The sequence below is a fragment of the Vombatus ursinus genome, unplaced genomic scaffold, assembly GCF_900497805.2.
Source record: "Vombatus ursinus unplaced genomic scaffold, bare-nosed wombat genome assembly UNPS02000577.1, whole genome shotgun sequence".
In the NCBI taxonomy this organism is placed as follows: Eukaryota; Metazoa; Chordata; class Mammalia; order Diprotodontia; family Vombatidae; genus Vombatus; species Vombatus ursinus.
Genome location: NW_020940355.1, coordinates 25,251,166 through 25,264,737, shown reverse-complemented (window position 1 = coordinate 25,264,737; position 13,572 = coordinate 25,251,166). Strand labels below are relative to the sequence as shown.

Below are 13,572 nucleotides of genomic sequence, written 5' to 3'. Positions count from 1 at the left end.
CCCTATTCCCACATCACTACCTCTTATTCTTACCCTCTTCTCCAACTCAAAACATTTTTCTTTTCTCTTCCTCCTCTGAGCCTTTCTTGCACCCTCTAAGCAGTTTTGAACATCAGTCTTTTTACCTGTGCTCCCAGTCTCATTGCTTCCCATCTCCTCTAGAACTTGGTTCCCTCAGTTATCTCCTCTCTTTCTAGCATCTTCAATTTCTCCATCTGTTGGCTTCTTCTCCATCTGCCTATTAATGTGTACACTTTATCTGCCCTGGAAAAAATTATCCCTTGACTCTTGAACCAGGATTAGTAGTAAACAAGGGAAGAAACCATTTAAGATAGAACACATGGTGGGGTGGAATACAATGTTGTCTGTATGTTGGGAGTAGGGGAAGAGGGAAGTATCCTAAGGAACACTTTAATGTATTTTTATAAGTGCACATATTTTTAATGCTATAAAAATGCTTTCTTTACAGAATGCAAGTTCTTATTTTATAATAAATGAAGTCATATAATATCTGTTACACTGAACTCCTTTAGTAGAACAGTGCACTAAAAAATTTTTAATTAATTTTGTTGATGTCTTTTGTTTTGCTTTTACTTATGTTCCTTTCTCCTGACTTGCTCAGTGAGCCATACCTTATAACAAACGAGGAAAAAAGAAAGGGGAAAAAAATCCAGTCAAAAAGCTAGTATATCAACCAAGTTTTGACAGTATGTGCAGTGTTCCATACCTCTAGTTCCTTACCTATGCAATGAAGGAAGGGGGGGAGGTACCTTGTCTCATCTTTCTTTGGGACCAAGCTTGGTCCGTATGATATACAGCATTCGCTTTGGGGTTTTTTATTCTTTCCATTGCCATTGCAAAAGTGCATTTTCACAAGTATACTATGCCAGGAATGAAAATGAGCTTAATGGAGAATTTTCTTTTCTGTGGAATGATACTCAAAAAGATTAGGGAGGAAACAGTCTCAGACTTTTTGGGGGATATATAAGATACCTTGTTCTGGCTCCGATTGACCCTTCTTTCCTGTAAGACTTTCTGTCATCTGCCCTCTAACTGCTTTTCTATGTCTTTCCTTTCAGTGCCGTACTACCTTAATATATACTTTATTCGTACTTTCTTCATTTCTTTACCATAAACTCTTTTATCCGTATTACAATCTGGCTCTGCTGTTATCACTACTACAATTTTATTCTCAAGTTACCAGTGATCCAGTAGAGAAATCTAGGGACCTTTCTCAGTTGTCAATCTCCTTAATGATAACTTAATATTTATAGTATTTGACAGTGTTAAAAAAAAAATAAAAAAAATCCCTCCAGAATATAAACCCTATTTCTAAGCCTTCCAATTTAATGATGTTTTAGTATGGCTTGTTTTCTTCAAATATAATGGCAAAAACCAATATTGCACTTTATGAATTACTTATATAAAGATATACTAATACTCTCTTTTAAAACTTTAAGACTGCTGAGAAATCAGGACAAATGGAAAGATCAAAAAATGCAAGGCAAAGGCAGCATGACTTCAAGGTAAGTTAAGCATGACATTTTTTGTAAGAATGTTCCTTATTAAGTCTTGTATAGAAGATTATATTTTTAATGTTAATTTACTCATTTTTCGAGTTAGGCTTCATGTATGTATGTATTTTATGTATATATGTATGATTTATGTATAACTTTAGCCATATTGATTATAAGAAGATTGTTTATTTCTTTTCTTTTCTTTTTTTTTTTTTTTTTGAAAGAAAATGATTCAGGAAGTGATGTACTCACTAGTTAAACTGATCCGTGGAGCATTACTTCCATTCAGCCTCAAGGAAGGAGAGCTAAGACAGTATGGTGGCTGGGAGATGAAGTCTGAACTATCTGGTCAGTGGCTGACTCATGTCATCCAGACTGTGAGGTAACTCAAAATGTTAGCATATATCTGCCTAAGAAGGATGAAATATTAATTTTTAGGTAGCTGAAAACACATGCAATTCTGATGTGGTTTTTAAATCACATTTTAATCAAGGAAGAAAATTTTTCCTGTGGCATCCTCTCTTTTATCCTTCATTATTGCCTGCGTTCCATTTGAACTATCATTTAACAAACCCTTAAAATCTTTATCGGTCTTTTCTTACCTCATCTAACCCTCAAAAGTACTACTCAGGGAAAAGGCTTTCTAGGCATTTAAATAACACAAACATTTTAATAGGCATTTTAGGCAAGATCTGCTTTTTCTGCCTAATGGAAACATCATCTTATGATATGTCTTATTGTTCATTTTGTGTCATTCTAACCTCTGTTACTACTTTGCTTTTTCTATGTCTGCATTAGTGCATCTCTTAGTTTTCTAAGTGCCTTACAGGTGCTGTCATGCACATATACTCAATATTTGTTTATGACTTTAGCAAAAGCATTGTCTTAATAATGATCTTAAACATGGTTTCATGTTATATGTTTGACAGGCTTACTTACGAATCCTTGACTGCCCTTGAAATACCTAATGATTTGTTACAAAACATACAGGATCTTATTTTGGATCTACGAGTACGTTGTATAATGATCACCTTGCAACACACTGCTGAAGGTAATACAAGAAAAATAGATAATAATATTAATTGAGGAATGGCTGAAAAATTAAGGTATTTGAATGCAATAGAATATTATTATGCCATAAGAAATGACCAAAGGGGCAGATTAAGAGAAGCCTGAGAACTCTTTTATGAACTGATGCAGGCTGAAATGAGCAGAACTAAGAGGACAATTTACACAGTGACTACAACATTGTAAAGAAAAACAAATGGGAAAATATCAGTTTGATCAGTCTGTCAACAAGCATTCATTGTTTACCATGTGCCAGAAACTGTCCTAAATGCTTGGAATACAAAGGAAGGCAACAAAATGGCCCCTGCCCTCATAGAGCTCAAAGAGCTAATGGTGTGGACATGGTGAAAGTAACTGCATATATACAAGAGATATCAACTGTAAATGGAAGGTAATTTCAAAGGGATGGCTCTTGCAATGGGGGAAAGAGAGAAAGGCTTCCTGCAGAAGGTAAGATTTGAATTGAGTCTCAAGAGGAAACTAGAGAATGTAAAAGGGAAAGGTGAGGAGGAAAAGTATTCCAGGCATGGGGAATAACCAGTCCAAATGCATGTAATCAGGTGAGGGAGTGTCATGTGTGAGAAAAACGAAGTACTCTGAATCATAGATTGCAGGGGGGGGTAAAGTGTAAAAAAATTGGAATTATAGGAAGGGGCCAAGTTGAAAATGGCTTTAAATGCCAAGTAAGATTTTATATTTGCTTTAGGGGGGCACAACATATTGAGTTGTGAGGAGTGACATGGTCAGACCTGCACTTTAGCAAAGTCAATTTGGCAGTTGAGTAGAGTAACAATTAGAATGGGAAGAAAGATGCAAGGAAGCCAGTTAGGAAGCTGTTGCAGCAGTTCAGGTGTGAGATGATATGGGCCTGTGGTGGTGGTGGCTAAGTGAGTTTGGAGAAGAGCCCATATAGGAGAGAGACTGTGAAGGTAGAAACAACAAGATTGAACACCAGATCATGAGTGAGGAGGCAAGGATGATACTAAGGTTGGGAGACTGGATGACGGGGATCAGTGCAATAACCAGTTACTACTCTAGAACACCAGTAATAAAGCCTGCTTCCCAGCACTTGACTGATGAGCTAGAAGTTCAAGCAGAGAGATAAATTTTCAAACATGGTTAATGCTTGACCATTCAAACACTGACTATGTTCATTTATTAAAAGGGAAGACCATTTTTGTTTGGTGTGGGAGAGGTGAGAGAGAGAGAGATCACTGGTAATAGTGATACCCCCAAAAAAGTAGAAAAGAAAGTAAATAATGTCAATGAAACATTTTAAAAAGTGCCCAGAGAAAACAAAAAGAAATTCAGAGACAGACAATTAAGACAGCTTTGGAACAAATGTCAAATTTGTTATATTCTTTACATATGTGTACAAAATAGACTCAAGATGTCATATACTTTTGGGGCAGCTAGGTGGCACAGTGAATAGAGCACCGGCCCTGAAGTCAGGAGGTACCTGAGTTCAAATCTGGCTTCAGACCAAACACTTGAACTTGCTAGCTGTGTGACCCTGGGCAAGTCACTTAACCCCAATTGCCTTAAAAAAAAAGGATATTAAAAAAAAAGATTTCATATACTTTTGATTCTTCTTTGTACATGGAAACATTCATGTTTGTTGATGTTTGTCAAGTTTGGAACAAAAATATTTTTAACCTGAAAAGATAAAGAAATGTGTCTTCACACTATCTTTTTACTTCATTGGAGAAATTTAGTGAACAAAGTATATTCTATTGTCTGAGTCTACCAAAAGAGGCAGAAGACTTCTATGATGAGTGATGCCACTTGTTACTGACACATCTAGTTAAACCAAACAAAATCACAAACTGACATGTCATCTTTGTTTCTTAGAGTTCCGTAGGTTATTTGAAATAAAAATTAATTATGTTGTGGTTCTTAATGCAGATATAAAAAGACTGGCTGAAAAGGAAGACTGGATTGTTGATAATGAAGGCCTGACGTCTTTAGTAAGTTTAATGAATTCTTTAGCTACTTTTTAGTACAGTTACTACTTAACATTGCTATTTTGTTATATGCATTTTTCCCCTTTCAGAGCAATACATTGAATTTTTGTTTTGTTTTTAGTGGAAAAAAATTACTCTGTGTATTTGCAGCATTGAACATTATCTAGCAATGGAATACTATATCCTTAAGGAAGTTTGTCTTCCCAAAAGGTATTGTTCCTCAGACATTAGTATTATAATATTACCTCAGCTATAAAGCACACCAATAAAGACAGTCTGTGTTAACCATGCAAAGAGCACCAGTTCTGGAATCAAAAGACTTGATTTCAAATCCCATCTCTGACACTTATTCTCTGTATTCCTTTAATCTTCCTTGGTTTCAGTCCTCATCTGTAAAATGAAGAGATTGAATTAGATGGCCTCCAGTCTCTTCTAGCTTCAAACCTATGATCCTAGTGAACGAAGTGAACTCTAGACTAATTCCTGTACTGTTGTCCCTGGTTCCCTAGTCTTATCTCCATTTACTCCTTGCAAAATCCCTGCATTACTCTCACAATGTGCCTACTTTACCCTTATTCACATGCTGTTAAAAAAAAAGGTGAAAAGATATTCAACTTTATTAACTAGGTCCACTGCAAATTTTTTTTTATCTAATTTCTGCTGTGCCTTCACTTTAGTGAGACAGTCTTTTCTAAGTGATTTCCTATCCCATTGACTATAGCTGCTGCTGTAAGCCTTCTCTTCTCTCCTCAGGCAACCCACAACAATTCTTTTGTCTCCCTGCACACACACACACACACACACACACACACACACACAGCGCCAACAACCTCACTTCATACTTTACCCCCCTAAAATACAACCATTCACTGCAGGCTCCCTCTTCTTTTCTGTCTTTTTCTCTAGTCACCCTGACATCATCTCCCACTATCTCTTACTTTATTACAGTGTCTAATGAAGAGATGACCCTTTTCCTTACCCGAGGCCAATCCCTCTACCTGTACTTTTGATCCTATCTCTTCCTGTGTTCTTCAGGATATTGCTTACACTGTCGTCCCTCATCTCTTTCTCATCATCAATCTCTCCCTATCACTTGGTCCCTTTCCTGCTGCCTATAGATATGCCCAAACCTCCCCCATTCTTAAAAAAAAAAAAACTCTCATTAGATTCTATCATCCCTACTATCATTATATCTTTCTTCCCTTTCTCAGCTAAAATCTTTGAAAAAGCCAACTACATTCAGTGTCTTCACTTTCTTTCCTTTTATTCTCTTCTAAAACTCTCTGTAATTTGGCTCATGACCTAATCATTCAACTGAAACTGCTCTCTATGAAGTTACTACTGATGACTTAACAAGGCCAATGTCCTTTTCTCATTCTGCATCTTTCTTTCTTGACTTCTCTGAAGCAACTTTGGGTATTCTTTCTTCCTTGGGTTGTTGAGATACTACACTCTGTTAGGTTTTCTGTCTAACTGACTGTTCCCTCTTAGTCTCCTTTGATGGAACCTCATCTATGTCATGCCCACTAACTCTGGGTACCTGAGCCCTCTTCATTTTTCTTTCTTCATTCTCCCACTTGATAATCTCTTCATCTCCCCTCAGTTCAGTTATCATCTCTGTGCATGTGATTTCCCATCTATCTGTCCATCCCTATCACTTTTCTGAATTCCAGGCCCTCATCACCAACTGCCTGTTGGAAATTTCAACTTTGATTTCCTTTAGGCATCTCACACTTACCGCATTTAGGGAGGCACATGGAAGAATAGAAAGATTATTGGCTTTAGATTCAGAGGACTTGAATTTAAATCCCACCTCTGCCCATTACTACCTTAGTTGACCTACCTTGGACAAGTTTCTCCCTGGGCATCAGTTTTCTGAAGTGTAAAATAAGAGTAGTTATGTATAGTAATAATAGTTACTTAGATGGTTTCCGAGGTTTCTTCTAGCTTAGGATCTATGATCCTATGTATGACTGAAACAGAATTCATATTTTTCTCCAAATGTACCCCTCTTCCACACTTCAGTGTCATACTCAGGTCCTCTTTATCATTCACTCCAGGTATCTCTTGATGCCAAATCTTTTCATTTCTATTTCCATGATATCTCTTGGATAAACATCTTTCTCTCCACTCACCCAGCCAACCCATTAACCTGTAGGATCCAATATAAACTCTTCTGTTTTATATTCAATATGTTTGACAACCTGACCCTTTCTCACCTTTCTAGTCTCCTCTACACCTTTCTTTTTTTTTTTTTATTTCAGCCAAAGACAAGGTTTATTAGAACATCCATCATATTGGGCAGACTCTTAAGGAGTCTGAACATGGGTAAGCAGTGGCTAGATTTTAAGAATCTAAGCAGTGGCTAGATTTTAAGAATCTGAGCTGTGGCTGGATTATAAGAATCTAAGCATCTTAATGGAGACAAGATGGACCTTATATATAGAAAGCGTGTGGGAGGGACCTAGGAATGGCCAGTAAGTTGAGGTGAACAGAACTCCTGGGACCTAGGCCTAGTGGCCAAGGATGATGGAGCCTAGCTAGGATTAAGGGTGGGAAATGGCTGGGGGCCATAGGGAGGTAAGACATTGGAGGGGAGATTGGGTGTAGCCACAATGAAAGACCAGTTGTGGAATTATAAACACCAGAGATTTGACCATGTGGGAAAGTTCAGAGTTTTTCCTTTCTGGGGCCCAGATCCCAACCCCATCATTCACCCCTCAAACAAATGGGACCCAAATTCTTTTGGAGTAAGGGGGCGAAGGTCTCGGCTTCTGAAACTGCTTCCTGCTGGCAAGGGGCATGGAGCTGTCCCTGCCCCAAGGGGGTCCCAAAGAGGAGATTGACCGGAATCGAGCACAGGGTGCATCCAGGAACAATGGGGGATATTGGCTGATACTCTCTGATTGCTACCAGCTGTAGGTGAATGGCCTGTAGTCTGGAAGATACAAACCTGACAGAAAAGACTGCAGGGCCCAGATTTAAAATAGGGACTAGATTTAGGATCCAAATGAGAGAATAAAACATCCTTAGTTCTGTTTGGATTCAGATAATTCAGTTTTCCAACCATGCAGTATCAAATCTACCTCATAGCCAGACTCAGGAATAGCCAGGTGGGTAACGTTCCCTTTCAAAGGAACATAATGGGGAAACTGAGCCAGGAGGATCCCATCTTAGGCTGAGGCTAAAATTGTCCTCTCAGCTTTTCCCAATGCTGACTTCCCACCAGTATCACCTTCTCTGAGTAGCTTGTGGCATTTCTCCCAGATGGTGGATTATTAATTATGGATGGATTATGACCCATCAGACAACTCACAATATAATTCTATGAGCTTTTACCTCAAAACAGCAAGTTTTACTAATCACAGCTTAGGAAAAACTTTTCTGGGATTTACATCTCAAATTTAAATTTATCCTAATGTAAAAAGCCAATCATTAGAGATCTCTATACGCTTGCAAATTCTCAGCAATCCATGCGTAACCCAAACAAACTTTTTGGCTAGTTTACTCATTAAAACAATAACCAACAATAGCTAAATTATTTTAGCAGTAACCAGATTACGAAAAGTTGCTTGACATAACTGATACAGAAAGTTCACCAATTTGAAATTTGAAACAAACCCGTTACCAATCAGGTGACTTCAGTTTTGTTAAATGCACTTATAATTACTTTACACAGAGAATCAACATCTCATCATTAACAGTTAAAACTCCAAATTACACAAGTTCAGAGGCCTGCTTCTTTACCTTGAGCAGGATGTGCTGAACCTGGGTGATGCTTCCAGGCAAAGGTTGTGCTAGGGCCCAAGGCCATTGCCAGGGGGGCCCATGCCATAGCTGCTGCCCCTCCCCCTTCTTCATTTCCCCCTGGTGGGGGAGGGCGAAACCAAAAGTGAAGGGTAAAGGATGAAACTCTCTTCTCCTACTAGAGGAGTTAACAGATACTCTTTTGACTCAAGGGAAGGGAGTGCGAGAAAAGAGTGACCAGGGTTATAAGGAGGAGTTCTAAACTCCTTAATGATCAATCACAAAACCTCCAGAGTCTGCCAAGATATTTTTAGCTGTTCTAACTTTCCCTGTGGCCTCCATGAAGGAGGATTCAGAGGTGCAGAGAGAAGGGAGTAAATAAGCCTCAGGGAACCAAAAAGCAACTGCAGTTTTCCCCAATTCCCTAGCACCGCATATTCTTCCATATAGGGCATCTTTCCTTGTCCTCTATGCTTCGGAAGATGTACCCGGGTCCGTGGCCTTGAACTGCACCAGTGGATCGAGAGCCTGAGAGCTTCAGGTGACGTGCAAGACAGCCTCATAACTGTCTGCCCAAAAAGCATCTCCAAGCCTTGGTGTTTGAAGAGTGACCCTAGCTGCAGAGCAGGAAAGGAGGGAAGAGAGGAGGCGTACATACCTTCCAGTCTTGGCTGGAGAAGAACTTGGGGTTAGGCAGTTTCCCTATATGGGCCACCAAAATGATGCAGTTTAGGGGTTCAGGGGTCCTGGGACCCCAAAATCTCAACATGCGAGTCCTGCCTGAAAGAATTCGACCCAAGCCTTCTTTCAGCCAAAGACAAGGTTTATTAGAACATTCATCATATTGGGCAGACTCTTAAGGAGTCTGAACATGGGTAAGCAGTGGCTAGATTATAAGAATCTAAGCAGTGACTAGATTTTAAGAATCCCAGCCGTGGCTGGATTATAAGAATCGCAGCCATGGCTAGATTATAAGAATCTAAGCAGTGGAGCTGTGGCTAGATTTTAAGAATCTGAGCTGTGGCTAGATTATAAGAATCTAAGCCCCCTCTACACCTTTCTTGGTCCAGGCACATTGGCCAGTTTGTTCTTTATACGTCATGCTCTATCTCCTGTCCCCATGCTTTTGTGCTTGATATCCCCTGTGCCTGGAATGCTGTCCCTCTTCATCTTTGCCTCCCAGAATCACTATTCCTTTCTAGATTGAGTTCAGATGCCATTTTTCTTAAGACACCTTTCCCGCTCTCCCAAATTGCTAATAATAGTAGCTAGTATTTATGTAGCACTCATTATATTATTGTGCTAAATGTTTTACAAATATTGTCTCATTTAATCCTCACAACAACCTTGCAAGGTAAGTGCTATTATTAGCCACATTTTACAGTTAAGGAAGCTGAGGCAGACAGGTTAAATGACTTGCTCAAGGTCAGACAACTAGTAAGTATCTGAGGCTATATTTTAACTCAAGTCTTCCAGGCCCAGTGCTATATCTGCTGTGCCACTAGCTGCTAGTAGTTTTCTCACTAAGATTGTTCTTGCATTTACTCTGTATGTGTCTTGTAAATACCTACATGTTCATGTTATGTCCCTATTAGAATGTAAGCTTCTTGAGGGCAAAGACTGTTTCAGTTTTGTTTCTATATCCCCAATGCTTAGCATGGTCCATGGCATGGTGCCTAATGAATGCTTATTAATTGATCCTGTGAATGAACCTTCCTTTAAAATGATCCTTCTCTCAAAAAAAAAAAAAAAAAGATCCCTCTCCTGCATTTCCTATTATACTTTTTTTAGTGTATGATATTTTTTAAAGAACACTATATTTGTTTTGTTTTGTAAAATTATAATTGACTAGATTATTTAGTATCCTGGATTTTTTCAGAAAAGTTAAATGCAATTATGATATTATAAGCCTGGAGGAGATCAGCCTTGAGGAACACTTGTAGCTTTGTTGTATAGATATATGTCTGTGTTATAGAAATTGAGGCCCACAAAGGATAAGTGACTTTCTCAATGTCACACTATCAGTAAGTAGCAGAACTAGAGCTCAGGTCTCCTGGATGATACCATCCAGTTCAACCCAACTTGTTTATAGATGATGGAACTGAAACTAAGAAAGGTAAAAAAAACTTGCCCCATACCACAGAGAGGTAGTAAGTGGCAGAGCCAGGGTAAGATCATAGAATATATACAGTTACATATTATCTTTTTAACTTCTCGATTTCCGTTTCCTCATCTGTCAGATGGATATTTGTTTTACCTGATGTAGTCCTTGATGCAATGTTGCCTAGTGAATAGGGAGCTGGCCTTGAAACCAGGAATACCTGGTGTCACCCCCTCTAACACACAAGGGCTATGTGACACTGGGCAAGTCACCTAACCTCTCAGTAACACTCTAAAACTGTCAGTTGAAAAGAAGGCACCAACCTGCATTAATAGAGAGTTTTCTTCTCTGGAAGCTTTCTATACCAGTTAAATCACAGGTCTTGTGTCTGTCTTCCATCCCTAACTTAGTCCTAGTGAAGTTAAAATAGCATAAAAGAATTGAAAGAACTTTGAAGTTATTGTGATTATTTGAAAAAGCAAAATTGCCACTCAAAGGTAAGGTTTTGATATTAAAAACATCTTGAAAGAAAATGTTATGTGTACATACTTGCACATATAAGAAGGACCTGAACTATTTTTTGAAGACTAGCTATGTTTGTATCAGTCTGTACAATGTTATCCATTGAATCTGGCCATATGAACAGAATTAGGACAATTTTTTTAACTCTTTAGTGTAGAGAAGTCCATGTGAAAATGTTTTGTAGCTTAGTGAAATGATTACCTCAGAAACTTGTTTGTAGTTAATTAGATAAATTTCTTATCTATTATAAGTGCAAAATCTTAACCATAAAGCAATTGATTTACTAGTCATGTAGATTCACATAAATAATAAATAACCTAAAACTGGGTTTAGAGAAAGTAAGTGTTTGGGAAAAAGAAACAAATGACTAATGACCAAAGCACTAGTTCATTGTGTGAATGACTGATCCTAGAAAGTAAGATTGTTGACTATAGTCACTGCATATATTTGTATGAAAGTTCATTAGCCAGACAGCACAGACCTCACTTAGTGGGAATGTTGGTGGACATTCCAGTCTTTGCTCTCTAACTCTCTAAATCCACTCCTTGTTCTCTTTTCCCTCTTTCTATCAATGGCACCTAGTCAACCATGGTCCCTTGATGGTTTATCCCTGTCTCTTACCTCTCATACTCTGTAAATTGCCAAAACCTGCCAATTCTTCCTCTACAGTACCTTCACATCTATTCTCTTCTGTCTAGTTTCACATATCTTATGCTTATAGAGGCCCTATTCAATTGAACTGTTGGAATCACCTTTTTATTTTATTGGGCATATCAGACACAATTTTCAAGGTGATAAATTGGAATTTGATTCCTTTATCAACTCTAAGCCTGCAATGATGTTAGAATCTACCCAGAATTATCTTCCTCAGGTTTACCTCTTTCATTATTTAAGGTTCTTCACTTTTTGGGCCACTTTTTTTTTTTCATCCATTATGTATATCACATTCCTCCCCATACTCTACTAAAGACAAATTAGATTCTTTTTGTCCTTCCAGATGTGTCCTGGGCCTTCCTGCCTCCATACTTTTGCTCATGTGCTGCTTCTTGCCTGAAAAATTTCCTTGCTTTGTTGAATTCTTATAAATACTTTAAAACTCAAATTAAATGCCTACTTCTTCATGAAATTTTGCTTCTCCTTTCCTCCCTCCTCCAGCAATGATAACTTTCCTTCTTTGGATCTCACACAGCATTTTGTTTTTACTTCTCTAATGTCTCTCCTCTAATATTTAGTATCATAGTATATATCTATAATACTTAATATTATAGTTAATATGTGTCTATAATACTTAGTATTATAGTTAGCATGTATCTTATCTTCTCACTAGATGGAAGTTCCATGAGGCTGTAGGCCATGTATAACCTAAGCATTTTATTTTTCACATCATCCATAGTGCACTGTGTATAAGAAGTACTGAATCTGTAAAATTAGAGGGGTGGACTAGATCATCTCTGGCATCTCGTCCAGCTGTAGATCCAGTGATCTGTTATGAAAATGATTTGAGTAAAACTTGCCATTGTACCTTGGGCAAATCACAAACTTTGCATAGTCTCCAGTAGACAACAGTAGAACAAGCCCTGGATTTGGAGTCAGAACTTATGTTCAATTTTCAGTTGTGCCATTTACTATCCCAGCAATGCTGGGAAAATCACTTAATTTCCCTGATGTACAATTTTCTCCTCTGTAAAATGTACTTGGGGTAGGGGATATAAATGTGCTAGATCCATAGTATCAAAATCAAATAGAATCAGAGGCTACTAATGAGCACATAATGAGCTGCATATTGACTTAGTTTTAAAATGTAATATTTATATTTTATTTTATATTTATTTACTTCATTAAATATTTCCCAATTACATCTTAATCTGGTTCTGGCTGCACTCAGGAGTGTTGTGGGCTGTCTGTTTGACACTTATAGACTGGAGAACTTCTAGGTTTCTTTCTAGCTCTAAATCTTTGCTCCTATGACTTAACAAGGTATCTCAGACCTGATTGACATCTTTAAGATCTAAGACATTCTTGAGTGAAACATGGCCCGTTTTATCTCTGTACAGAATCATACCCAAGATATCATGTTAATTATACTTTTCTTTAACATAACTACCTTTTTCTTTCTGTCTCAAATCCTATTATAAAAACATTTTATTTTTCTTGATAACATTCCAATAGAACTACCACCATGTATTTAAAATGATATTAGTTTTACTCTAATTCCTTGCTAGATAGATGGGAATAATTTCTAATCTTCATCAGCTCAGGTTTAGAAATGAACAGTAAATGCAACCCCAGAATAACTGTTATTTCAGGCTGAGGCAACAACTAAAGTGTTATCTTTAATTTGAACTTGCCTTGCAACATTCTGAAACAGTTCATTTGAGAGCATCCTGTTTTCTTCTCATTTTGAAAAGTGGCCTTTATCTACCTTTACTCAGTTTGGATCAGTTCTGAGAATTTTATTTTTCGTTAGAACTGGAATAGTCTACGATGATTCCTTAATCAGCAAAATCCGATGATTCGTGAACTGTATGCATAGATGCTTATTACAGCTAAGTGTTTTTCTTTGGGGAAGAAAAAAAAAGTCAGATTTTTGTTGATTTACAATTTTATTTATATTTCGCTTTTATGTTTCCTGTTTAATTTTAGCCTGACCTGA

General features: G+C 37.7%; 1 protein-coding gene across 3 annotated transcripts in view; it reads left to right on the top strand.

Moving 5' to 3' along the window:
• Positions 1-13,572, top strand: part of EXOC2 (exocyst complex component 2) — a 231,880-nt gene that overhangs the window by 119,575 nt on the left and 98,733 nt on the right. For all 3 annotated transcript variants that reach the window (XM_027841894.1, XM_027841975.1, XM_027842046.1), the window contains 4 exons: positions 1,461-1,526; positions 1,742-1,899; positions 2,447-2,568; positions 4,491-4,552. In XM_027841894.1, coding sequence (XP_027697695.1) covers positions 1,461-1,526; positions 1,742-1,899; positions 2,447-2,568; positions 4,491-4,552 — 408 coding nt within the window. The remainder of the gene's footprint in view (positions 1-1,460; positions 1,527-1,741; positions 1,900-2,446; positions 2,569-4,490; positions 4,553-13,572) is intronic.